General features: G+C 51.3%; 12 protein-coding genes across 12 annotated transcripts; 3 read left to right on the plus strand and 9 right to left on the minus strand.

The window, feature by feature from the left end:
• Window positions 1-156: 156 nt before the first annotated feature.
• N7539_006369 (40S ribosomal protein eS10) lies at window positions 157-1,107 on the plus strand (the record flags this gene model as incomplete). Its single annotated transcript, XM_056935971.1, has 5 exons — window positions 157-162; window positions 333-376; window positions 433-482; window positions 608-678; window positions 751-1,107. The coding sequence occupies 5 exons, from the start codon at window positions 157-159 to the stop codon at window positions 1,105-1,107; spliced, it is 528 nt and encodes a 175-aa protein (XP_056788895.1).
• A 463-nt stretch (window positions 1,108-1,570) lies between these two features.
• N7539_006370 (M20 family metallo-hydrolase) lies at window positions 1,571-3,205 on the minus strand (the record flags this gene model as incomplete). The annotated part of the gene is made up of 3 exons (XM_056935972.1): window positions 1,571-2,510; window positions 2,569-2,883; window positions 2,955-3,205. 3 exons carry the CDS (start codon window positions 3,203-3,205, stop codon window positions 1,571-1,573), a joined length of 1,506 nt encoding a protein of 501 aa, XP_056788896.1.
• Window positions 3,206-3,920: 715 nt separating this feature from the next.
• Window positions 3,921-4,599, minus strand: N7539_006371 (uncharacterized protein; the record flags this gene model as incomplete). The annotated part of the gene is made up of 3 exons (XM_056935973.1): window positions 3,921-4,081; window positions 4,156-4,260; window positions 4,323-4,599. 3 exons carry the CDS (start codon window positions 4,597-4,599, stop codon window positions 3,921-3,923), a joined length of 543 nt encoding a protein of 180 aa, XP_056788897.1.
• Window positions 4,600-5,612: 1,013 nt separating this feature from the next.
• Window positions 5,613-6,700, minus strand: N7539_006372 (class I SAM-dependent methyltransferase; the record flags this gene model as incomplete). Its single annotated transcript, XM_056935974.1, has 3 exons — window positions 5,613-6,320; window positions 6,420-6,591; window positions 6,660-6,700. The coding sequence occupies 3 exons, from the start codon at window positions 6,698-6,700 to the stop codon at window positions 5,613-5,615; spliced, it is 921 nt and encodes a 306-aa protein (XP_056788898.1).
• A 1,576-nt stretch (window positions 6,701-8,276) lies between these two features.
• Window positions 8,277-9,615, plus strand: N7539_006373 (proteasome regulatory particle lid subunit RPN9; the record flags this gene model as incomplete). Its single annotated transcript, XM_056935975.1, has 3 exons — window positions 8,277-8,544; window positions 8,635-8,870; window positions 8,974-9,615. The coding sequence occupies 3 exons, from the start codon at window positions 8,277-8,279 to the stop codon at window positions 9,613-9,615; spliced, it is 1,146 nt and encodes a 381-aa protein (XP_056788899.1).
• Window positions 9,616-9,835: 220 nt separating this feature from the next.
• Window positions 9,836-13,624, minus strand: N7539_006374 (Gaa1-like protein; the record flags this gene model as incomplete). The annotated part of the gene is made up of 9 exons (XM_056935976.1): window positions 9,836-10,321; window positions 10,409-11,286; window positions 11,384-11,622; window positions 11,693-11,984; window positions 12,496-12,651; window positions 12,713-12,834; window positions 12,898-12,963; window positions 13,033-13,114; window positions 13,213-13,624. 9 exons carry the CDS (start codon window positions 13,622-13,624, stop codon window positions 9,836-9,838), a joined length of 2,733 nt encoding a protein of 910 aa, XP_056788900.1.
• Window positions 13,625-14,471: 847 nt separating this feature from the next.
• N7539_006375 (bZIP transcription factor) lies at window positions 14,472-15,359 on the minus strand (the record flags this gene model as incomplete). The annotated part of the gene is made up of 2 exons (XM_056935977.1): window positions 14,472-15,127; window positions 15,191-15,359. The coding sequence occupies 2 exons, from the start codon at window positions 15,357-15,359 to the stop codon at window positions 14,472-14,474; spliced, it is 825 nt and encodes a 274-aa protein (XP_056788901.1).
• Window positions 15,360-15,846: 487 nt separating this feature from the next.
• N7539_006376 (uncharacterized protein) lies at window positions 15,847-16,863 on the plus strand (the record flags this gene model as incomplete). Its single annotated transcript, XM_056935978.1, has 1 exon — window positions 15,847-16,863. One exon carries the CDS (start codon window positions 15,847-15,849, stop codon window positions 16,861-16,863), a length of 1,017 nt encoding a protein of 338 aa, XP_056788902.1.
• Window positions 16,864-17,112: 249 nt separating this feature from the next.
• On the minus strand, window positions 17,113-18,146 carry N7539_006377 (dienelactone hydrolase family protein; the record flags this gene model as incomplete). The annotated part of the gene is made up of 4 exons (XM_056935979.1): window positions 17,113-17,315; window positions 17,397-17,514; window positions 17,625-17,953; window positions 18,059-18,146. The coding sequence occupies 4 exons, from the start codon at window positions 18,144-18,146 to the stop codon at window positions 17,113-17,115; spliced, it is 738 nt and encodes a 245-aa protein (XP_056788903.1).
• A 1,493-nt stretch (window positions 18,147-19,639) lies between these two features.
• On the minus strand, window positions 19,640-20,416 carry N7539_006378 (uncharacterized protein; the record flags this gene model as incomplete). The annotated part of the gene is made up of 1 exon (XM_056935980.1): window positions 19,640-20,416. One exon carries the CDS (start codon window positions 20,414-20,416, stop codon window positions 19,640-19,642), a length of 777 nt encoding a protein of 258 aa, XP_056788904.1.
• Window positions 20,417-20,497: 81 nt separating this feature from the next.
• On the minus strand, window positions 20,498-20,746 carry N7539_006379 (uncharacterized protein; the record flags this gene model as incomplete). Its single annotated transcript, XM_056935981.1, has 1 exon — window positions 20,498-20,746. The coding sequence occupies one exon, from the start codon at window positions 20,744-20,746 to the stop codon at window positions 20,498-20,500; it is 249 nt and encodes an 82-aa protein (XP_056788905.1).
• Window positions 20,747-22,673: 1,927 nt separating this feature from the next.
• On the minus strand, window positions 22,674-24,613 carry N7539_006380 (Ytp1 family protein; the record flags this gene model as incomplete). Its single annotated transcript, XM_056935982.1, has 3 exons — window positions 22,674-23,219; window positions 23,308-24,263; window positions 24,346-24,613. The coding sequence occupies 3 exons, from the start codon at window positions 24,611-24,613 to the stop codon at window positions 22,674-22,676; spliced, it is 1,770 nt and encodes a 589-aa protein (XP_056788906.1).
• Window positions 24,614-25,006: the final 393 nt, after the last annotated feature.

Here is a 25,006-nt window from a genome sequence, read left to right on the forward strand (position 1 = left end):
CCTCTCGCCTGGCAATACTTCCCCGCCTTCATCAAATTCCAATTGAGTCGCAATTCGAGCCTCCAACTGAGAGCGGAGGGGCGCCGTCATAGAGTCACGTGAAAGACTGCGTCCTATGACTAATCCGTCACTAACTGCCCAGGAAGTTATGGATCCATGCAGGTGCAGATGGATGCCGCCCGACGGGAGTCTAATCACATGACTCTCCGGCTTGAGGACCGGGAAACAGATTAGGGCGGAAACCCTAGCGAGCCTTTCAACAGGATTATCGCACTTTTCATATCACGCCAGCTCCACTCTAGAATCTTTAAATCATCCACCATTTCCTGTAGTTGTCAAAGCGATTCCACGAATTGCGCCAGGAACTCGCGACAATGTACGTTTTCATACCAGATCGTCTCATTGTGGTTCTACATCACTAACATGTCGCAGGCTCATCCCCAAGGCCGACCGCAAGAAGATCCACGAGTACCTCTTCCGTGGTATGTAACCAACACCGTCGCCAACTGTCCTCTTCTAGTTCGGCTAGTCTACTATCGGCGCGCCGAACCTGTTGCGACATTGAATCGAAGAAGGGAAAACAGATTGACTGATCGTTGAAATACAGAGGGTGTGCTCGTGGCCAAGAAGGACTTCAACCTTCCTAAGCACAATGACATTGACACCAAGAACCTCTATGTATGTCGAAAATTGGACGCGCACCATATCCAAAGCCCTGAATTCGTTACTAATACTTCACAACTCCCACAGGTCATCAAGGCTATGCAGTCCCTGACTTCCCGCGGTTTCGTCAAGACCCAGTTCTCGTGGCAGTACTACTACTACACCCTCACCCCCGAGGGTCTTGACTACCTGCGCGAGTGGCTCCACCTCCCCGCCGAGGTTGTTCCTGCCACCCACATCAAGCAGCAGCGCTCCCACGCTCCTCCCCGCGGTATGATGGGCGGCGAGGACCGTGAGCGCCGGCCCCGTGCTCCCCGTGAGGGTCGCGAGGGTGGTTACCGCCGTCGTGAGGAGGGTGGCAAGGAGGGTGGTGCCCCTGGCGAGTTCGCTCCTTCTTTCCGCGGTGGCTTCGGCCGTGGCCGTGGTGCCCCCCAGCAGCAGTAAATGCTCTCTCACCCTGATGCCCTATGCCTTGGTGTCATGTCCGCTTCTTGGTCGACCTTAGGGGCCTGATGATATCGACTTCCTGGTCCTGAGTAGGCACTTGGGAAACCAATTTGCATCTCTGAAAGGGGCTGGTCGGTCGGTACATCTTTATGAAAGTCTCCTCGATTGAGTTACATGGGGATATGAAAAAATATCAAAATTTCTTGAAATGATACCACTCTCTTGTATGATGTAGTTTACTTGTCGGAGATCATGGCATATGCTGAATTCAAAGCATGCCATTGTCTCTCGTAGGCGTATTTCCAAGGCATCTCCGCGGCAAGAGACCCCTTGTTTCTCTTATATAAGCGGTGACTGAGCTAGTACTGTGCCTCTCTGCTCTCGTTGATGACGGGTGGTTGATGACGACTAGATAATGCTCTCGCGATGGGATCCTCGAGGCTCAATCACATTGTGAGCTTTATTTGAACCTCCTCCGATCATACCGCACCACCGCCTGAAGGATCACGGATGCTCCTGTGGCACAATCGTCCTCCGAGCAGAATTCCTCCGGGTGATGGCTCACTCCATCGCGACATGGAACAAAGATCATACTCGTTGGCACTCGCTTGGACGCAAAGACGCTGTCGTGACCAGCACCGCTCATAATGGGCCGAACCAAAGCTTTGGTATCAGCCACCGGCGCATCTGCAACCACTGCAAGGGCCGATTCCTGGACGCAGTCGATACAATCCTCGTGGAACTTGATAGCCGGCGAGTCAAAGTCCAGTGTCCACTTCGCTTGACAGGGTTTGCCAATTCCGGCGCCTTCAGCTGCAGCGATCTTATCAAAGGCACTGCGCAATTCCTCTTCCACTTCGGCCACCAGCGCAGTCTCCGGGCCTCGGATATCCAGGCTGAAGCTCACACGTCCGGGGACTGTGTTGACACTTCCTGGTGCCGCTTCAATGATACCCACGCTGGCGAGACAGCCCTTTGCCGCGGCCACCTCGCGTGCTCGGACCATCATCTGCGCAGAGGCATACAATGCATCGGCACGGTGTTCAAAGGCGGTGGTACCTGTGTGAGTATCTCGCCCAGTAATCTCAAGCCTGAACCAACGGTAGGCCTGGACTGCTGTGACAACACCGACACGCTGACCGGCCGAAATCAAGTGAGGACCTTGTTCGATGTGTAATTCGAAATGTGCTGCCATTGGAACGGACTTGTAAGAACAGGGCACGTCGCCGAGATATCCGATTCTTTCTAAAGCCGCTTTCATCGTTTCTGGAGCAGATGCGGCCGATGGGAGTGATGCCACGGTGGGCACTTCTTTGAGATCGTGGGCTTTCGATAGCGGGATACACTCGGCCCAGACGCCCGACGAGACCATACTCATTGGAAACCGTGCGCCTTCCTCACTGAATAATCGGTCAGTAAAGGCGAAGCATCCAGCCCGAAACAGTGCGGGATCAGTACTTGGTCCAATTCACGACACCGACTCCTCCCTCTGTTTCGAGACCCAGCTCGTCCATCCGTTTCAGGGCCTCTACGCCTGCCAAAATACCTAGGACACCGTCATATCGACCTCCGGTTGGCTGTGTATCGAGATGGCTGCCAATAAATGTAGCTGGTACATCTGTGCGTCGACCGGGCCTCACGGCAAAGATATTACCCATTTCATCGACGGTGATTTGGCATTTCAGATTCTTCATAGTCTGAACGAACCAGTCCCGAACTTGTCTGTCTTCATCTGACAGAGCCAGACGCTGCATACCCGTTTCCGTGGGGTCACTGAACGCAATTGGTGAGAATCCAGTCTTTTACTCCATGTTGAATTTCAAATGACAATCGCAAAAACTTACTTTCCCCATCTTATCCCCGAACCCCATTGACATGAGTGATGAAGATCCCTCGCCAGTCTCTCTTTGTTGACGCGAAGGGCTGAAATGGCCGCGTCAGAGAGCTCCGTGGTCAACATGGCGAAAGCACCCGAGGTGGAAAAGCAACGATGGAAAAATAGGTTGGAAGAGGAGCTGAAAGTCACTGGCTTAAACAGTCGTCTTCCGACTGATATGCTAGCCCAGTTGGCATGAAATGCTCTAATTCCAAACATCGTGGATCTGAATTCTCCTTATATCTCATGCGAGTCTTTGACGATGAAGAGCAGTTGAAATGTCTCGGAGTAGGGTTGATAAGGATGAGTGGGGAAGGACAGCGGGATAAAGTCCGCCTCTTGAGGAACCGATAGATTGTTGTATGATGGTTGGGTAGTGAATTTGGAGTAGGTCAATCGAAATGGTGTAGTGGTCTTGTTATCATGCTTGGCCTCGACTGAAGCTGTTTGGCGTTTCGGCGATCGAAGATGCGGGGAAAGAGGACAGTGCTCTGCCTGGAACACGCAGTTGGAGTAAGATGGTTATCAGACGAGCGGAGCCATTCGGTGCAGCCGTTAATTTTGAGATCTTTCTTGAGCTCTCGTGTGATTGTGCGAGAATACGTACATCTAACGGCGTCTTTTTCTATTTTAAAGGAGGTTTTAGCCGCATTGCTCAAGGCAATTGCTTGACCTTAGCTGCGTGGACAGATGTGCCACAGCCAACTCTCGAAACTACTACCGACAGAAAGCTCCAGAATCACAAGAAGTTGAATGTGTCAGTAGACATTCACGGTAAAAGTGGAAAATAGTATACAAATTCCAAGAGGACTGCCCCCAATGTCCGCAGCTCGCTCTGCAAAGACGCCGAACCCCAACATCGACAATTAGAATCCATCACAGATGAAACAACATTATAGCCATTGCCCTTCGTCTCACCTCAAGCTCTGCAACCTTAGAACATTATCTCGGAGACACTGGCCCCCTTATCCAGCGAGTCTGCCTCCCGTCGTAAAACGTCGGCTCTGAATCTGCGGAACGCAGTCTCCACCCGTTCTCTCCTCTCGGGATCAGCTGTGATCGTCCGGCTGCCGCTGGCTGCACCTCCTGCAAAGCCTGCATTACAAGTGTCAGCAAAGGAAAACACAAAGTCAAGGCCGACGCTTTGAGAGGAACGAGCAATTCCATACCGAGTTCTCCGCCGAGGAACAAGCCGCCGAGGGAGGCAAAGAAGTAAGTTGCGACGTCACCCAACGTAGTGGGCTTCAGCATGGGGGTCAAATCAGGGAGAGCCTCTGGTGAGTCTCAGTTAGCAGGAGAGTCAATGGGACAAAGACCGAATTGGCAGAGCGCGTACCGGTGCGTCCGTCGGCGAACACGACCTTGGTCGGTCGTTCTTGAGCTCGGATCGCGTCAAAGAAAGCCTTGCGACTGCTTCGCAGACGGATGGCAGCAAAGAGTCCAAGACCCAGACCGACTGCTGATCCGATGGTCGTCCACCTCGAGACAGTAGAGGCAGCGGATTTGAGTGCGTCGCGATCAGCGGCTTGCAGATCATGTTGGAAATGCTCATCTGCGAGCTTGTGGAGCTCGTCGCTTCGGCGGCGACGCATAAGGGCAATTGATTCGGACATGGTGGTGAAGGTGGTGGATGAGCGTGGAGTAAACACTTGAGGAAGCTTCGTTTGAAATACTGAGAAGGTATGAAATAGTTTAAATAGGAAGTGAACAGGAAGACGTACGTAGACCGGTGACAATGACCCGGTTCCTCCAAGTCTCGTGCAAACGAAGCTGTAGCCGATGGGTATGGTGACGTCATGTGCCTATCACATTGAGCTGCCTCGGATGCTGTGTGGGTCTCAAACGTTCAAGCTCAAAAGAGTCAAAACCCTCACTTGAACATAATCTCGTGCGCACAATTATGGTTTCGCTCCGGTAGACGTAGATCTGGCGTGAGATTTGTTTTGCGCACGGAAGAGTGGAGATGCAATATTTTTGTAAAAGTAGCTACCAGCGAGTATATCTTCGTTGATCGCATATAAGTCACCGTTGTCTTCAAGGTTATGCTGGGTACGGAAGTCATCAGTAATCGCACGCCTCTATTCGCGGTGTATGGACCAAACCGATAGATCAGGTCAATAGGTTTCTGTCCAAGGTACAATAACTCAATGGGATATCGCTACGCGGAAAGTGTTCATCAACGGTATAATCGAGGACTCACGGCAGTTTCAACAACTCGAACCAAGACAACCGACTGGATCTCTCCCTTCTGCTTCCTCCACTCAGGCTCGCCGGTGTCATAAGTCTCAGTGTGGCTACCAGGTAAGACATGGAGACTGGAAAGAAAAATCCATCCATTAAGTATCTTGCTAGGTACCTACCTAGGTACTCGACAGTTTTCCTTACAGATCTAAATCAATGGCGGTACATGCTTCTAAACGCATATTTTCCGCCCCTGCTTTCGGGATATACAAGATCAGATATCGGACGGGAAGTCATCTCATTTTACTTGCGACTGCGTTGTCGATCGTATAGACCCGAATAACTGAAATGAAAGACTCAAAGTGTGAAGCTCGAGACTAAATGCCGACATTCGGGGTTTCAATGATTGATCCGCGTACTCGTCCTGAGTTCTGACGATATTCCATCAGCCACGCTGAGCGCGTGCGATGAAGATGGTCTTAGTGAGGGTTCCCTCCGGCTTCTCCCATTTCAACTGATCCGGAATCACTTCGTAGTCAAATCCTTTGTCCAGCCCGGCATATGCAAACAGTTTCATCATATCTTCCTTGGTAAAACCATGGGTCTTGACAGTGGGAGCTGCATCACCAAACTCTTTGGCTGTAACAGGCTGGGTCTGACCATGACCGTGACCATGGCCATGACCGTGATCATCATTGTGATGGTGATGGTGATCGGGGTCGTGATCGTCATTGTGATGGTGATCGTGATGGTGATCGTGATGGTGATCGTGATGGTGATCGTGATGGTGATCGTGATGGTGATCGTGATGGTGATGGTGATGGTGATCGTGATGGTGATCGTGATCCTGACCTGAGCTGGGGACCAGATCGATAATCATCATGGAGCCCCCTTTCTTCAAACGAGAGGCCAACCTCTGCAGGGCAACATCCGGCTGCTGAAAGTGGTGCAAGGACATGCTCACAGCCACCACGTCAAAATCATGAAACTCAGGTCCGGAGAAGTCCTCCGCTGCAGTATCACTCAAAAGATCAGCTTTGAAGCCAATCATCCTGTCACTGAGACCGATGGTTTTCGCATTCTGTTGAAACTCGGCCAGCATTTGATCCGCGATGTCGACGCCGATCACCTTGGTCACGAATGGGGCCAAGGTCTAGAGGCGCCATGGGAGATGTATTAGCATTGGTTGTTTCGTCCGCTTGACTGATGTATGAAAATCGATGGATGAGAGCAATGTAAGCGTTAACCATACCATGGAGACAACTCCCGGTCCACAGGCATATTCGAGCATCTTCAGTTCCTGACCTTTGCCGGATTCAGTGTCCGACCACCGGTCACTGATCCACAGCCGGTGCTTTGCAGTCTGCTCGGCGATGATCTTCATCGAGTCGGCAAACTTTGTCTGGTAAGTTGATGCCATTTGACTTTGGAAGGGCTGAGATTAGCGAGATGCCCCGAAAGGACTACGAGATCAGCCACAAGAGTATCTTACTCAAAGTAGGCCCGATTGGCCTCGATCCAAGAATCAGTCATGTTGAGCAGTGTTTGGAGATATTCAATATCCTATAGATGTGGAGCTCTTGAGTGGAGAGATAATATTGCAAGACATCCGTTTAGAAAATGCGCTGAGAGAATGAAAAGTGGTCTCGACTGACACAGAGGGTATTTATGCGCTGACTCGGAGACATACTCGGATACTTATTACTTCCATTCTGGCCGTCTACAAACAGCCCCTCCGCTTCGACGCTGGAGGTGGGGCAGATCGATCGACGGCCAATCCCAGCTGGGGTCTAGACCATCAACATGTGACTCGATACCAAAGTATCCGGACTGTGCCAGCGTCCCATACTTGATTCCTACATCTATGCTGGGCAATTACCTTACTTTGTGAGACGCAAGCGTCGAGATGAGAATCCTCAACACTGCATCCTTTTCTCCCAAGGTTCTTGATTTATCTGTCTCCCAGAAAACTGGCCATCTACAATGTTGATCTACATGGTGGCCCGTCCGTGCATAATCGCATTGAAACACGCCAGGCCTTTTTTTGAACTCCAACGAGTTCATACTTGTACTTGTCCGAACCTCGAATGACCCTCGCTCCCGTCAAGACCGGATCCGCTCACTTAGCAAGGCGTGTGCGCTACCAAATGGGCCAGAGAATAGCGCATATGGGCAACTGGAAATCAGCCTCCTGCGCTGACATCTTGTAAGAAGCCATGAGTCGAGTGACACGACTCAGCTCTTGATCCTCCAGGCTTGATGTCAAGCGAATCGAGTCTTTGCGGCCTCGGTGTTCGCTGTACCGTATCTGGGGCTGTCGCCTATACATCTGCCAATATTCAAGAGGACTGTCCATGTTTGTCACCATCGTATATACACTGCTAAGCCCGGTCAGGTAGGTATCATTTTCCGGTGAGTCCGCTTCAACGCGCAACTATCTAGTAACTAGTAGCTTTTAGGTACTAAGGTAGGTATGAAGGAGGTAGTACGTACAGCAGCGAATATATACCGGGCATTGCGTTTCCGGGATCTTGTTCCGAACAGACCGCTAGAATGGTGGAAGTCACTACTCCAATGAGCGCCTTCTCGGCCATGATGTTTAATCAGGGGAGGTTTCTGATTATGGAAGCAAATCTGAACTGGACATTATGAAATTTCTAGCATAACGCTTGGCCATTTGCTCCGTCCGCAGCCGAAGTAAAGGCTAGCGACACGACTCCAACGTTCAATATTCATTGCTGTCACAGCTGAGTCCGATTGTACCGAAGACGAACATTAAACCACCGAGGGTTACAACTTAGTTCTCAAATTATGCATCGAATCTCGATCTCATCAAAGAGATAGTCTTGTCACAATGCGATTGCTCGAGGCCCTAGGAAATCCAGGAACAACCAGCTACCCTCACCGCCCGCCGAGCTCCAAACTGCCAGGAAGACATCATCAGCTCCGGTCATATCGTTCATTCCAATCTCCTCTCGCCGACGACTTTGCCCTTCTTTGTTCCATTCCTTGCAAGATCGAAGCATCGGTTTTGAATCTGCAGTGATACACCCCTCTCAGTGCTCGACGGAATCCGCTCCTGCACACGCCCGGTCATTCGCTTTACGCCATGGACGCCTCCAAGATCCCCGATTTCCTGGCCGAGCAGCAAGCCAAAGGCACGCCCGAGACGCAGACCTATTTCCTCACGTTTGAAGACTACTGGGAGCGGAAATTATGGCATCAGCTGACCGATTCAATGGTGGAATTCTTCCGCATGCCCGAAAGTGCTCCCCAGCGACTGGCGATCTTCAAGGCCTTTGTGTTGAGCTTCGCGGACCGGATCAATCAGCTCAAGTTTGTATCACTAGGGTTGATGGCATCGACAGAGTGTTCCGGTGAGTTAGGAGAGGACTGAGGAGGTTTGATCCCCCCAACTATGAGAGGAGATATGCTAAAGCAGCGTTCCTCTTGCCGGGATATGACAGATAATGAAGAACGGCTCGCTTTCCTTACAGCCCTTTCCAACAAGGTCAACAAGCCCGAATCACAAGACGCCTATGTCTATGCACTTGCCGATGTTGCCAGTGTCAAGCTGCGAATTCCAGATCTCGACGGAGCACAGAGTGATCTCGCGACCTGCCAGACAGTGCTGGACTCGTTCGATTCGGTCGAGACGGTCGTACACGCATCATTCTACAAAGTGAATGCGGATTACTATCACGTATGTTGGGCTGTGTCCTCCATCATTTGACTGTTCAAAATCTTGGGAATCCCTCGATACCGGTTGGATCTAACATTTGTGCCGTTTCTCAAAAACACAACAGGCAAAGCAAGAATTCGCATCCTTCTACAAAAACGCCCTTCTCTACCTGGCCTGCATTGATCTCAAAGACCTCTCCGAAACCGAACGGGCATCCCGCGCCTACAACCTCAGCGTCGCAGCCCTTGTATCCGACTCCATCTACAACTTCGGCGAGCTTCTTCTGCACCCCATCCTCGACTCTTTGACCGAGACACCACACAACTGGCTGCGCGATCTGCTCTTCGCCTTCAATCGAGGCGACCTGACCGCATACGATGTCCTCGCCGGCAACATCAGCAAAAACAAGTTGCTCGAGTCCCACCGCATGTTCCTTTACCAGAAGATCTCGCTCTCCGCATTGACGGAGATGGTCTTCCGACGCCCTCCGCATGATCGATCCCTCTCCTTCCACGATATCGCGGCGGAGACCAAGGTGCAACCGGATGAGATTGAGCACTTGGTGATGAAGGCGCTCTCGCTCGGATTGTTGAAAGGCTCGATCGACCAGGTCGCCCAGGTGGCGCATATCCACTGGGTGCAGCCCAAGGTGTTGGATATGAAGCAGATCGAGGGAATGCGGAACCGATTGAAGGACTGGGATGCGGGGGTCAATCAGCTTGGTCACTGGATCGAGGGTGTTGGTAAGGATGTTTGGGCCGCCTAAACAAATGTATAACCTAAGGTTACTTCCGCAGTCCAGACTACCTCATCTTTTTTCCATCTATAATACATAACAAAGATGATCCCTGCCTGCCATGCAGGCAACTAAGTACGTATCCCGGATTTCATATTTGTTGTGGGATCGCAAGAGAGACTGAAGATCCAATAATGCGGTGCAATGCATGATCCATGAACCATGGACCTATATAATCTTTATGTGGTGATCAAAACAACGAAGACCCAAGCAGTACACAACCCGTCAACCACGCTGGCCACCACACACACCAGACAACCACCTGCGTCCACATACCCCAGACATCCCAGCCAAAGGCAGCCTGCGTAAGAATCGTCTCAATCGACACCCCAGTAAACCAGCTCCCACCAAGAAGAACGGCAGGCGGCGAAAGAAGATTCATCAACACCAGTCCCAACACGGCGACTGGATAGCGCGTCGAGGCCGAGCCCGAAACGCGAGTCACGAAACTAAGCGGCGCACTGAGAAGTCCGATCATGAAAGATAGGGAGAAATTGAGGGTTGCGAGTGTTGAAAGACAGAGTCCCAGAATGAGCAGGGCGAAGGACTTGACCAGGAGATATTGCTGGGGGATGAAGGGTTTGGAAACGCCCAGGCCGTGCGAGAGCCAGGCGGCGAGGGTTAGTGGGAGGAGTAGGTCTACGAGGACGAAAGCATAGGTGGCGAATAAAAAGTACTAAGCGGGGTGGACTGGATGTTAGTCGACTTCATCATGGTCGGGCTCATCCCTAGGCGTGACTTTGAGAGTTCGAGAGGGGCATACCTGATGGAAGATCGTGTTGAACGTCCATAGCGGCAATAGTCCCAGCAGGTGCAAGCCGCTGACCAGAGTTAGCGGCAGAGCCAAGACACGCTCGGCGACAGTATTTCCATTGAGGTTAGCTTGGTCACCCTCTGGACCTTTGAGCGAGGCCGCTTTTTCATCACTCTTGCTCGTCCCGGTCTCGGAGGAGCCAGCACCAAGCGTGCTCTTCCCATCTGAATCGTAGCCACTGCGCATCCAGAGAGCAATGGCCATGATGGTGAAATTGCCAGCAATCAACATGGCACTAGGCAGATAGGTTCCGATGCTGACGAAGCGATTGGTCTGCATGAGTAAATAAAAAAAGAAACTTTGGTGCAGATGCTCCAGCAGGTTGTTCAAGCTACGACAAAGACTTTCAATTGTCCGGCCGAGTGCCATTTCATCCTCCCAGCCCTCACCCTTGGGTTGAAGAGTAATGGCATCAATGTGGTACGGCATGAAGCTACTGTGTGCTCCAGTTGCGTAGCCAAGACCCTGTTTGGTCATGCTTCGCATCATAGTCTTCAGGCGGTCTTGGTAGCTATTGTCGTGTTGCAACATCTCCTGGAGATTGGCGCCCATTCCCATTTGACCGCTCGCAATCGCCACGGCTGTATTGAAGAGATCGAGGTTCGGAAGCTGGCCATTGACTCCATCATATACGATGTGGAGGCTGCGGAAATGATGCTCAAAGGGATATTCGATGACCAGCGCCCCTTGCAACGCGCCACTCTTCAACGGAAGCGGCTGCACAGACGCGGGGTGTAAGTCGTGATATGCATCGATCCAGGCCTGGGTACCTGTTTTGCTGTCTGGAGGGAAAACGAGAATGATGTCCTTGGACCAAAGCGACCAGCCTAAATGTTCGGACGAGTTCAGGTTAGAAAATGAAGTCATTTCCTCCCCCCCCCCCCCTCCCCCAAAAGCCATCCCTGCGAGCATCAGACAACTCACGTTTGAAATATCTGGCCAGAGTCAATGCCAGCGTGACACCATTCAAGTTCAATTCGTCATCGGCCGTCTTCCACGCTGCAACCAAGACAATTGCCTCTGTCGCATCGCCTCGTGGCGCGTGAATTATACCATAGACGTTCTCTCCCTGGTATGTGATTCCCGCCGATTTGTACTCGTACTTTTGAGTCGCAACTTTGAGTCCAGCATCTCGCAAGATCGAAGAGATCTTGTTTGAAATCCTAATTTATCAACGGTCAGCGTGACCGCGCACAAAGGTCTTTCACCCTCAACCTTTCTCTCTTCACATACTCCGGTGTTGATACCACCGCGGGATTGAGTGGTCCTTGTTCGCGACCATCCTGGATCAACCCCTGGAGCTCTTTCTTATATCCTCGGAAGATGTTCTGCTCACTGCCGGTGAAGTAAGCGTGTACTTGGCCCGGCAGGAGCGCATTCTCGGAAATGTAGGTTTGCCGGGAGTATTCGTCCAAGGGAAGTAGAAGTAGCCAAGCCACGCCTACAACAATGCAGAGGAACGAAAGGATGTTAGGCAAGCGACCGAAAAGGAATTGGGGGTTATTCCGCAGACTGCGGATCGTAGCTATTCCAACAATTGTTAGAGATGGTTTAGATGGTGAGAGCCTCGGTCGCGCCTTGTAAATGTGGTTTGTGAGCAACAGTCGCATCAGGGCTCTTACATTTGAGCGTCATTGACGGGTGATCATTGAGACTCACAGTCCCCAAATTGCCACGGTGAACCGGCTGGAAAGAGTGAATGGATGGGTGGTCGGATGGGGAGGGAGGCCAGCTAGCTACAGCCCGCGGACTTGGAGAGCGGAGCTCGGGGCAGGCTGCGGTACGGGGAAAAATTACGAGAAGCGGAGAAGACCAGATGTGCAATATTATTAGAGATGCTAATCGCTATGCTATGTTTCAATCTGCACTCGACCATGTTCTAGCCCTTTTAACAAATCATAATCTGCCAGGCCCAAATGATTCCGGACACAGCGTGTACATGCGATTCGTTTACAGACGTCGTTACAGTTTCTCTCAATCGCCGAGGCGCTGGTTTGACCCCATCAAGCCCATCGGTACCTGATTACCAGACGTACCAGCAGCATTCACGGAAGGCAAGACGCCGTAGCGACCAAAGGTCTTTTGGTCGACAGAGACATAGTGCGGGAGTCTTCCGAGGAGGTTCAATTTGCCCTCGATCCATCGGAGGACTTTCTCGGGGGGCACGAAGACCTTGAGATAACCAAGACCAACTGTTGTTGTCATTAGCCAACGTACACCAAGCATGAAGCACAGATGCCGCATGAGACTTACACAGGTAACCGATCAGAATAGCGCAAATGTGGCCAAGGAAGCTCGCGCTCGATACCAAAATCGAGAGCACAGCGCATGCGAAGAGCGGCGATGTCCAGGTAGGGATTTTATACGGACCCAGACTGTTGTTTCAGTGAGTTAGCTTTCGAACCCTTGGCCGATTTCTAGGCGCGCATGTACGATACCTAAAATAGGGGCTAGACTTGAATGTCCGAATGGCCTCGGAGCCTAGAAGAAGGAAGACCCAGACACTTGAGACAGATGGCAAAATCAGCGATCTGAGCCCACAAACAGAAGTGCATGTATTTGTCAGTACTGACCTCGACCCAATGACCTGGGTGTTGCTCTTCAAGAGGAATCTTTCAATCACAGTGTACAAACCTCCAGGGAAAGTTGAGAGCGCTGAAAAGAGGAGGCCGTGTTAGTTTCCTCGGAAATTTCTGCCGTGACATGGAGCAACCTGCCGAGATAGGAGCTTGTTGCTGGAGAAGAGTACGTACGTCCAACAAAGAGAGCAATTGAGGTGAGAGTACCATGCTCCGCCTCGAACCGTTCCAAAAGGGGCGTCAATGCCAGCACATTGAGAGCCGCATGGAAGAAACCAGTATGAATCAGAGGGTAGGTGTTGAGTCGGTACACTATCACCAGCGTCAGCCCAGAACCATTTCTCGAAGCCACAGTCGGCTCAAATGCGAAGGGGGTACCCAGGAGGAACATACTCGTGCCAATATTGATTTCATTTGGGATCAGGGCGCCCCATGTTACCACGCTCCATACGGTCTGCAATTCCAGCAACCAAAACACCAGTATTACCAGAAGGACCAGTCGCGTGAAGAGCGGCAAGCGCAGGACGTATGATCGGACCCTGCCCGGGTTAAAGGGCAGCGGGGGTAACGCGGCCGGGGTAGTCATGTTGGGGGTGGTTGAATCGCAGCCTTGGATTTTGTAACACAAAAATTCTTGTCAGGACGCGCCGGCAATCAAGACCAGACCGCAGTGAAGAGAAAGTCGGATAGCCTCGATCGGACAAACGAGTTCTATTCAGCAGAGCCGGATCGGCGGGAGCAGATAGACGTGGAAGTTCGCAGGTATTTTAGAGCAATGCGAGAGGTATATGGTCAGAAAATTGAGCAGTCCGACTTCAAGAAATATAATTGTATTTTGGTCAGACGCCTCTAGAGACACGTCACTGTTAGCTGGCCACTATTAAATTCAGCGACTGAATCTCATAAAAAAAATCACAGCATTCAAGTGCAACGGCAGTGGGTCAGTCGTGCACCAGGGATAAACTCACCAGGGACACACAATCGATCTAGTTGTACAGCTCGCAGTTACCACGAGTCACCGTCAAGAAGCAGTCAATTATACGACGATACACTTGAGCGCACTGCGAGAGATTGGCGCGATGAGTATGGACCGATCACCGACAGGACAGAATTAGGCGCAAGGTTGGGTATTGAAGGAGCGCGGAAAGACAAAAGTCGACTCGGCGTGCGGCGGCGGACTGACAAGTTCGGGGGACGTGGACTTTGTCACGTACCCCCGTGGCAGCACGTCTCCGCCGACGGGCCGACAAGACAAGAGTGGAGTGTGGACGCAGTGCAGTGACTGTTCACTGTAGAAGTACCACTACCCTGACCCGTCTACAGTGTACGCATTCAGCCAGAGATCTTTTCGAGAGGAGCTGAATTCGATTTTCTTTGACAATGTCATTGCTTTTATTATTATGGCGTTGAGCGGTCGGGTATGAATTTACCACCTAATCATCCACGGCCATTCTCCATTTACTCCTAAACCAGGGCTTAACTCTCCAACTCTGCGGATCCCAAGGCTGACAAGCTCCCTCATCCGAGTATCTCAAGCACGCCAACCCATCACGACCGTAAACATCCTGCTTCAACTCCAAGAGATTATAGACCTCCGGAAGGGCAAATGTCAGCATTATAGCGCGCTCCCTCAACAACGGAATGGGAATAAGATCCAGGCTGGCATGATGTGGAATTAAAATTTGGGCCATGGTGGGCCGTAAAGAAATGGGCGTAGACGTGCTCAGACATGGAGCCACCAGATCTCGTGGCTGATCGTCGGGGGTAATTGATTTGTAGAATGGCGATGTATAGGTATGGCCACATTCAGCGAGCTTGTTGAGGTCGAAGCCGAGACATTGGGCGTTGTGGAGAATCGCAGACCAGAAGGCGTCCCGGGTGGTTTGGAGGGTGTTTGCTAATGGGTCTGCGAGATGTCTGGCCGGTAGAATTAGCTGCATGCTGAGGTCAGAGTTGTAGACATGGTCGGTGTTGTGATTGTGCAGAGAGTAGCCAAGGCCGTGACTTGGTGATAATCGAGGAGCGATCTTTCGAGAACTCATGCCATGACGGGTGGATGGAGAGTTTCGGAGTAATTTCTGCCTTTCACCTGAAATCTCCCGTCAGGAAGGTTCGAAAAACCAAAGATGGCGACTACCAGATGATCACATACGATAAGCTCGCTGGGCTTTCTTGTTCTGCTCTCTCCGGGCTGCAGTGACGACTCTCTTTTTGCTCGCGCGAAGAGTCTCGTCCGGAGATCTGGTTGCTGAAGAAGGTCGAGATGGACCGGATGGACCGGATGGGCCAGATAGATCGTTGAAGAATGTAGATGTATTCATTGCGGGGTGACTGTTCGGATGAGAATGACCTCTATTCAGAACGTCACCTTATCTCCGTTTGCGCAACGTACAGAGTAGAAATCGCAGACGACCTTTCGAAGCGACGCGCGTGCAGATACGTAAAGACACTCATGGTATGGCCGCAGGCCGCGTTGGTCCGAACAGCTTCTGCGTGCCACTATGAGGAAAACCCATGGACTGTTCTGAAGTGAAAGTCAAGATGAGAGGTTTCCATAAAGTGTGCTGGCTTACTCGTGGCTTACGCCCCGAGGACCAATCAGCGCATTCTTACCAACTATACAGCAAAGCACCTGATTGTTAACTCCGATGTGAAGACCACGCAGACCTGAGCGATATAAAAGGCTTCGAGAATCTCTCGAGACTCAAGATGAAATCACTACAATCCAAAGCACGAACTCAATTTCTCACTCTTTAATCGCACTCATTAATCGAGACTCGGTATCCTGAAGCAACGCAAGATCCAAACATGAGCCCCCCCTCGAAGAAAACCATCGCCATAGTCGGGGCAACAGGTATTCAAGGCTCATCAGTTGCTCGAACATTCCTGGATCTAGGAATTTGGCACGTCCGCTGTCTGACTCGCGATCCAACATCTCCTAAAGCCGGCGAACTCGCCGCCCTCCACGCCGAAGTCACCAAAGCAGACCTCGACGATAAAGAGTCCCTCCGCCGCGCCTTTGAAGGCGTGCACGCAATCTTCCTCAATACCGATTTCTGGAGACCCTACGCTCACGCTCGAAGTAACGGTCTCGACCACGATACGAGCGTCAAGCAAGCCTTTGACATCGAGGTACGACATGGTCGAAATGCCGCCGACGTCGCGGCGAGTATTCCCACGCTCGAGCGATTCGTCTACTCTGCCCTTGGGCCGATGAAAGCCGCTTCGGGCGGAAAGTACGCGGCCTCGCATCATTGGGAGACCAAAGCCTCGATCGTCGAGTATATCCTGGCGAGACCGGGACTCGCGGGCAAGGCGTCTTTCATCTACCTGGGCGCCTATGCTACCAATCCGTTCCTGGCGCCGAGACCTGACCCTCGCACGGGGGAGTTGGTCTGCGTGGTGCCCACGGGGAGAGCTACGAGGACGCCGATTATCGATACGGCTGCGTCCACGGGCGCCTTTGTGCGTGCTCTAGTGGAGGATGAGCAGCCGGGCACCAAGTTGCTTGCGTATGATGAGTATCTGAGTCTTCAGAGTGTCGTGGACGCCTGGTCCGCGGTCTCGGGAGAGGAAGTAAAGTTGATCTCGATGACAATGGAGGACATGGCCCGGGCAACGGGGATCCCGGAAGAGGTCTTGGGTGGATTGGCTTTTATCGGGGAATTTGGCTACTGTGCTGGGTTGGAGAATGTGATCGAGCCTGCGCAGTTAAAGAAGGAGATCCCTTGTCAGTCATTCAAGACTTGGCTTGAAAAGCAAGATCTTCGAGGTTTGATGTCGGGTGCTGGAGAGACTATGACAGCAGCTGGCGCACCATCTTAGGCCGGCGCTGTGTTCTTCTTCACGGTCGATCTCCGTGCTCGACCTTGGTATTACAGAATTTCAGTATTTGCGCGTAATTCGTGAAAGGTTCAAACATTCATTTCTCATAATCTAGAAGTCTGAAAGTTGGCTGACTCCTCTCTATGAACAAATCAGCCCTTTGCAAGCCGTAGTTCCAATCATTTTAGGCAGGATTATCAACTCTCTTGGTGGATGAGATCCAGTGCGATAAATAGAATAATCTCTTCCTTACAGGTACTCGCGGAACCAAGCAACAGCCTGGTAAAAGGCCTGCTCCTTGGCGAATTTCTGAACCTTGACGTTCAAGTCACCACGAACGGCAAAGCCGTGAGCGACACCGCCGAATAGGTTGATCTGCCAGGGCTGGCCAGTCTTGATGAGGGTCTCTTCGGACTCGTGACGAAGTTGGGTGGTGAAAATGGAGTCGGTCTCTGCAAAGAGAGGAAAGGCAATGTATTAGATGTCAACCACTTTCAATTGACCGAAGCAATATGGGAAATAAAACGACATACCAGCAGCAGCAATAGAGTAGGGGCCCTGAATGGCGCCAAGCTCCTCGTGAGTGACGAACGAGGGGTGGGCAACAAAACCCACGTCGGCCTTGTTGGTCTTCAAGAAGCGAGTGACGTACTAAAAGGGCGTGTCACGCATTGTGTCAGTTTCCAAGCCTGTTTCTTGGTTCCAGATATTGACGCTCTTCTCCCGGATTCAATTGATCACGTATCGAATCTTTTGCTTACCTTGGCACCGAAGCAGTAACCCACAGCAGCAACCTTCTTCACTCCCAATGTCTCACGAACATACTTGATCGTGGCCTCAACAACGGGGTCAACGTTGGCGGGCTGGTGCTTGGGCAACCAAGCACCAAAGTCGACCTTGCCCGAGTCCATATCCGCGGTGCTGATGGCATCGCCCTGGAACAAGTCCGGAATAACGGTGAGGTAGCCGCTCTTGGCATACTCATCGGCCAGTAGTTGGGAGTTTGGGAAGATGCCAAAGATATCACTCAAGAAGACAACGGCCTTTTCGGGAGTCTGGTTGTCCTTGGGGTATGTGATGTAGGTGTCGACTGGCAGTTTGAGGAAAAGGGAGTCATTAGTCTAAGGTCCCAGGTCATTCTCAAATGACATATCATGGGGGCAAAGCGATTCGTATCCTTGTCAAAGTTACTTACCACCGTCAATGTTCTTGACCTCGCCGGCGGGAGTGCCCTGGTGCTTGAAGCCAGAGGCGCAGCATGCAGCGGGTGCGTTGGAGGCCATTGCGAACTTATGGGAGTACAAGGACGTGCGCGAAAGTGATTGAAAGCTAAAGTTGCAGAGGAATGGAGCGTTCAAAGAGCAAACACTGATCTCAAGGTGGAATCGCCGAGGTTAAAAGCGGAATCTCCAAATTTCGTCTATATATGCCGCACCTCGTTTCGCCGCCCCATTCTCGACAACCTCCACCATGTTGCGGCAACAACTGCTAGACCTGTGCCTGCGGGATTCGGCGGCGTTCCATGATCAACTCCATTCACCCCCGTTGCCAGTCCAATCACGCGCAGTCGCAGAGTCTTGGATGGAGCATCGAGCCCGTCTTAACAGCGGGAATGACGATTTGGGGGGGCATTTTTCCGTGCTTGGAGATGGTGGCGGAGGAAGAGACCCAGTTCTCCACTTGCCCCTCACCACCGCAAGATGCGAAATTGAGTTTCTTCACGAAGCACACCGAGTAGGGACCCTGAGTATGACAGGAGTATGGCTGCAGCTGAGTCCTGCCGGGAGAGTACTGTATGTTTTTATGACACGAGGGCGTTTGAGATCTTTCTTCAGAAGCGAGCACATGACTAATGAGAGCTTCAAGTCACGGCCGCGGATGCAAATGCAAGTTCGACGGCTTCGCGCGTCAGCCCGGCAATCGGCACATGTTTCGGCGATAAGGCTGGTTAGCTCCGGACTTGATCCACATCGAAATGGGACGTGGGCGGTATATGCAAAAGCTTACAAAAACTTCACTCATACCCCTTCCGGTGGGGTGTAAGTTTTCGCAAGAGCGGTCAAAAAAAATAGGCCGAATCCGGCTAGAGTAATCTCGCGTATTTATTAGTTGTAGAGGCCCCAGATAGACCGAATTAGGCATAGATCAGACGTAATATTGTAAGACAATCACAGCTTATCAGCCGTCGCAGGCCCCCAGACCTCAGCTTCGAAGCTATTCGTATGACATGTGATTCTGCCACTCACCACAGTCAATAGCTTCGGTAGAATCTCTCCCCCACAGCAATCTCACTCCTCATCCCTCTCACATATTGATACAGCTACCCCTACCGTAGCTGTATCCCATCAGGTTATGAGCCTTGTTTAGCCCAAAAAATAAGGTTTCAACACTTCCTACTCTGCCTAAGCACTAGCTTGCAAAATAACCGTATTCTTAACACGCTACATACGCAGATTCGGCGTAAAGCCACCTCCTTCGGAAGATATCGATCCTATTTTTAAGATAGAAGAGATAAATCCTAGTCCTCCTAATAAGAATTATCTAGGTATATCTTCTTCGAATATGGTCCCAGACTGTTACGACCTACGCACCACAGGTCTACACATATGAGATCCCGAAATCCCAGGGGATCACGAAATCACCGAGTCACATGACCCACTACGGGAACACCTGCGAAGGACAGGTTAGATAGATGTAGACTCCTCAACGATTAGTCTGGAATTCAACTGTACCCTACAGTACACCTCAGATCCTCTCACTCTTACTCTCCCTCACCTCACAAGACCTCACCGGTCCTAACAGAATCCAACGCTCGCAGGAGACTGTGGGCGCTGCGAAATCCACCATCCCAGCAGCCTTCAATTATCCAACCAAGCCAGATGCCCTGTGTACTGGGCAGAGACTTCCTCTCCGGCCAATAGGCTCTGCCGTCGGTAGGAGAATTATCTTTGAAAAGGTCGACATCACACTTGCTGCCAGTCACAACTTCGTACATAACTGTTCCAAGAAGGCCGATGTCGATTTGTGCGGTAAATCCATTGTCATCCACAGTCTCCATATTGCAATCTAATGGAAGGAGGGATGCCTCAGAGAAATCGCATATTTTGAGGGACAGATCTGTATCAAGTAGGAAATTCCGAGTAGCGATATCTGCAACAAGCACACGTCTGTCGTGGATATAACAAAGTGTGCGTGCCATCTCATGAAACCATGCGAGTTGAAGCTGATGAGAAGGTCGGCACTTTGCAAGATAAGTCCGAAGGTCGCCGTTAGCCATATAAGCCAGTTGGGTGGCTTCAGCTGAAAAGCCAATACAACTGACAATGCCCTTTGAGCGGTCATCCTTAAGGCTTTGCAAGCGACGATAAACGTCTTGCTCGCGTCTGACGCTCTGAACGTTCACTTCGACATCGGAGTCTGAGCTCCAAAGATATCTTAACGGGGTTTTGACGGCAACGCCATTTTGAAGCAGAATGACTGCAGAGCTTCCACACCCGACAACCTGCTCTTTGGGAATCGGATCACCTCGAATATCGAGGAAAGGAGAGGACATAACTAGAGGAACAAAAGGTAGTTTAAATGGGTTGATTGTACTTCAAGGGGCTGGCGCTGCTGCTTAGATACAATCTTGTTATCACATGACCCACTCGCTGTCCTCGTCCCGAATCATAGTCCCTTCATCACGGTCAAGCATCCAGATCTTTCTCCACCATTTTTCTGACACAGTGACAATCCAAATAAGATCCTGACTTAGTTGTTGCGATGTGCAGGGCAGTTGTGGCCGCGCTTTGTCGAGCTTCCTTGCGACGTTGGAGTCACAAGGATTGCAAATGCCGCGGCCGCCTCTCTTCTGGGCCTCGACACACCACTGGATATGGACCATGGTCGTTGGGAGGATCGAATTCAGTACAGTTTCCCTGGCTTTTTCCCTTGCAATCAGGGAATTTGGCGGGGGTTTTCCATCTCTGCCAGCACATTTCGCTATGCAAATAGTTAGTCAAATCATTGAAGGGCGAGATGCGTTGACAGTACCAGGTTTGATGTGATGCGTGAATCCCTCAGAAAAGCAGATGAAACTGGAATGGAACTGAGGGAAGGACCAAGGACTACTTAGTCTCTTTGAATAATCTGCGAGACACCCGATAAGACAACCACTTTTGTAAACCAAGGTTCCCCACAAGCAGCAGGAATTGTGAGGTAATAGATTAGTGTTCTACATGGGCCCGAATCGTGTATCCCAATAGCCACCGAGGATCGCTTGCTTCAAAAAGCGTCGTGATGCGAACGCCCAAAGACTGGGGTCGTGCAGACTACCTAAGCGCTCGTGGCGTGAAAAAATCAACTTTTTGATGTATTAGAGCCTACATGTAACATGATTATACACGGGCCGCCTGCAGGGAACACTACCCACTCTATCGCATCAAGTAGACGGAAGCGATTATGAAGGTCAGACGAAACGTGTCGCCCCCGCCCGTACGCCAATGATGTGTCTTAAGGCGTCAATTCAGCACCAAGTCACGGATGTGGGTGGGATTTGTGTAGGCTAGCATACATATCCCATCCTTACTACATTAGAATTTAGCGCTGATGGCTGTGCACAGCCCTCTAGAAATAGTAAGCGTGAATAGCTGTCATATGGGCGTAGGTTCTACCAGGGCGATTGAGTTTCGGGTCGCTCTTCTTTCACCCAGGTATCCATCACCATGGCACATATTAGGATTTAGGCCCCTTCGAGTATTCACAGAGACGAATTCTACGGACCAGTTACAGATTAATCAGGCAGTATAAGCCACTCTCTCGTATCTGGAGAGATTACTTCGCGAAGCTAGCGATATTATCTGAGTCCTGACTGATTCTAGCCTATTTTTCGTAGGTATTCCCGTAGTAGGTTATATGACTCGATGATCCCGTGATCCCCTATGGATTCGGGATCTCATCTGCGTAGGCCTCTGCCCTATGGTGTGTAGGCCGTAACAGTAGTGCGCGGGATACTATATAGCCGCGTAATTACGCTAATATTTAGCTTTTAGGCTTAGTGGTAGGCTTAAGTAGCTTTAGTAAGACGCCTTTCACTGAGTTTCTTAGCCTTAGGCATGGAGGTTGGTATAAGAGGGTAGTAGGTCTTAGAGATGGTGAAATTTGGCGGTTGAAGTGAGGCCCACCCTTAACTGAAGGTTGTGGGTGGGTCGGAGTACAAAGATTACGTAGGCCACAGATAATCGGTAGCTCCTCGTGGAGTATGGGAGAAAGCTTGGATGCTGTTCAGCAACTTCATCCAATCTGCTTCCTCGTCGACAAGTATGATCCAGAAAGCAAGACTTATACATTCTGAATAGAATAACTTGTACGGTAATGATATACCGCCGAAGAATTCAGGCTTTGTGGGGGAAAAAAAATCGCCATTCCAATCTCGCATAACATCTAGTACACATTAAGTCATATGGCCGAACAAAGATTCATGAAGAAACCACGGTCGTAGCCCATTCAACAACCCCAAACCCAAAAGGCCCGGCGTCCAGTCCATGCGATCGCCTCATCAAGCCACAATCGCACAGCAAGACACACCCTCTCGTTCCTCGTAGTCATATATCCGTAATCATTCCCTTGTCTATCACGCCACACCATTGCCGATATCGCATTGATCGCCAAACTGTCGTTTGGAGAAAGGGGTATCAAGGGGAACGCATGAGAGAAAAGTTAAAAGAAAAGAAGGACGCAAAAAGCACTGGTCAAAATTAAGACCAGGACGAAGCAAGATTGAGTTCGTTGTGATAGTCATCAGCAAATACCGCCCCCTAAAGGAACCAACCCTAAGGGAAGTGGAATCCCAATTGGGGTCGGTGCTCGCGTTTCACGGCCCATGCCTTCAGTGCAATCGAGAGAATCTCCAGGGCCATGATGAAAGCGGTGAAGCCCATGCCAACAGTGAAGGTGAACATGGCATCCACATCGTAATACTCCATAGCCTCGATCACGTTGCGCGTACTCAGCATAAAGATCAAGCCGCCCGACATCAGGCAGAACGATGCAACGATCTCGGTGGGCGGACGAGCAGGCAGATACGACGTGGGTGGGCGCAGGAACAGCAGAACGTAGGTCATGCCGCGGGCCAAGGAGAAGCCCATCAACATGTTACCCCATTGTTTGTGAACCATCGTCGATGTCATGCTTGTTTGGTGGTGAGAGCCCATCATCATACCCAGCAGCAAGATGATCAGGGCGGGCATAGGGTTCAGAGAAACACCTTGTGATTTGGGAGTCTGCCAGCGCTCATCGCGTCCAACGTGTGCAGGGGTTCGGAGAATAGTGCTGTTCATGGTTTCGCGGATGCGGGAGGACTCGAAGAGCATACCGACCTATCGAAAGAAGGGACAAGGTTAGCACAGGTTCTGCTCGCTTCTCGTCCGCTCACCCTGCTGCACAAACATGGATTGAAGATCTTACCAGGCCGCCGCCGAAGAACATAACCGAGATGGAGACGTGCTCCAGATCAGTTGCGGACCATTGCCCATTGCCTCCCAAGTGTTCGAGGAAGACGTTGGTGATTCCGTACAAGAAGATCACAAACGACTCGGTGAATTCTCCCGTGGGTACCTTTGCCTTCCACCCCACGATTGAGGCTGGAGGTTTCTTGTTCCAGGCCCATCCTAGGTCCGCCCAGCAGCCGACATAGCGACCCAACGTGAGGGCTCCATACCAGAAGAAGATTCCTCCCTTGATAAAGTGTGCCAGACCATTGAAGATTTCGCGATCCCGCATGATACCACCGTAAGTCACCGCGCCGGTTGCAATGGCGACAAATCCAAAAGGCAGAATGATGCGATCTACCACGTTGTACAGTCCGTTGAAGATGCGCAGCACCCGGTTGGAAACCAGGCCTGGAACGCGATTCGACAAGAAGCGGTCCACAAAAGTGCTGTGTAACCATCCCCTCCTTGGCGTTGGTTGAACAGGAAGCTCTGCCTCGGGCTTTTCGAATCCATCGTCGCATTCTACTGGTGAATTGAAAGACGAAGAGGAACTTGTGTCATGGGTCGGGGAACCTGGTTCCGTACCCTGGCCGCTGTCTCTGGACCAGCGATAGCCATGTGTGGCATGCGCCGGGTAAGTGTGTTCATGATCGTCCGTTGCGACGGGCAAGAATGCCGCGTGCTCGTAGGCGTCCTTGTCTGTAGAAGACTCGCCACGTCCGGCGTAAGTGAAAATGAGAGCCAAGACAGCCTGAGCGCTGAACACCCATGTCGCGATCCATCCAATCTTGTGGTGCGCGTTGTTCTCGTAGAGGTCCGGAGTCTGGCTGTTGTAGACGATTCCCAGGAGCATGCCGAAACCGTTCACCAGAAGAAAAAGGAGCTGCGACGGTAGGGCAAGTCGTGAGCGCGCCACGCTGAGCATTACAGCTATCGCAAACAGTGTCAACACCTGGACTCGTACTTATGGAAACGGTCGTCATTTGCTGAGCAACGATGCTGTGTTACTTACCTGCTGGAAGAACGATACACCAGGCGAGCATCATAAGCGCAATATGCGCCATGATTGCGCCAGTGTGTTTACTATACGCAAAGTAACTCATTGGACCGTCGTCTGGAGGAGCTGCGGATGGCGACGAGGTCGCCGCCCTGCCACCACCCATATCCATATCCATATCCATATCCATACCCATATGCTCGTCATCTCCATGTGGCACCGCTATCGCTAGTTGCGCAAGCACTGTGGCTGCAATCGCAGCGCGATAGATGAAAGATCTCATTGCGCCGGTCCCACTAGAGTGAATCGGGACCCAACTGGCAATTTTGAAGTAAACCACTCTCCAGGACGAAAAATCGCCCGGCTGTCCGTCTACTATGGGGACTCAGTCCAGATTGAGGGAAAAAAGATGTGATGAGTAAGATCGCTCAGCTGGAGAGCTCGGAGCTTCGAAATGTGACGTAAACGCCGGCTTTCGCAACCAGACGGAAATGGAGGTCAGTTCCAACGAGCTCTGTTGGGGATGGTTGATGCGTCAGTCGCACGTGTGTACCGAGGACTTAGGAGCTCCGCGTGACTAGGACCAGAACTTGTCTCGACACGCCGCAGCAAGATCAGTTGTAGTGGGAAGCGCAACCAGTGCACGAGGGAACCGGGAATCGGTAGGGCTGAGAGA

Source organism: Penicillium diatomitis (assembly GCF_028827545.1).
Source record: "Penicillium diatomitis strain IBT 30728 chromosome Unknown utg000008l_segment0_segment0, whole genome shotgun sequence".
Classification (NCBI taxonomy): Eukaryota; Fungi; Ascomycota; class Eurotiomycetes; order Eurotiales; family Aspergillaceae; genus Penicillium; species Penicillium diatomitis.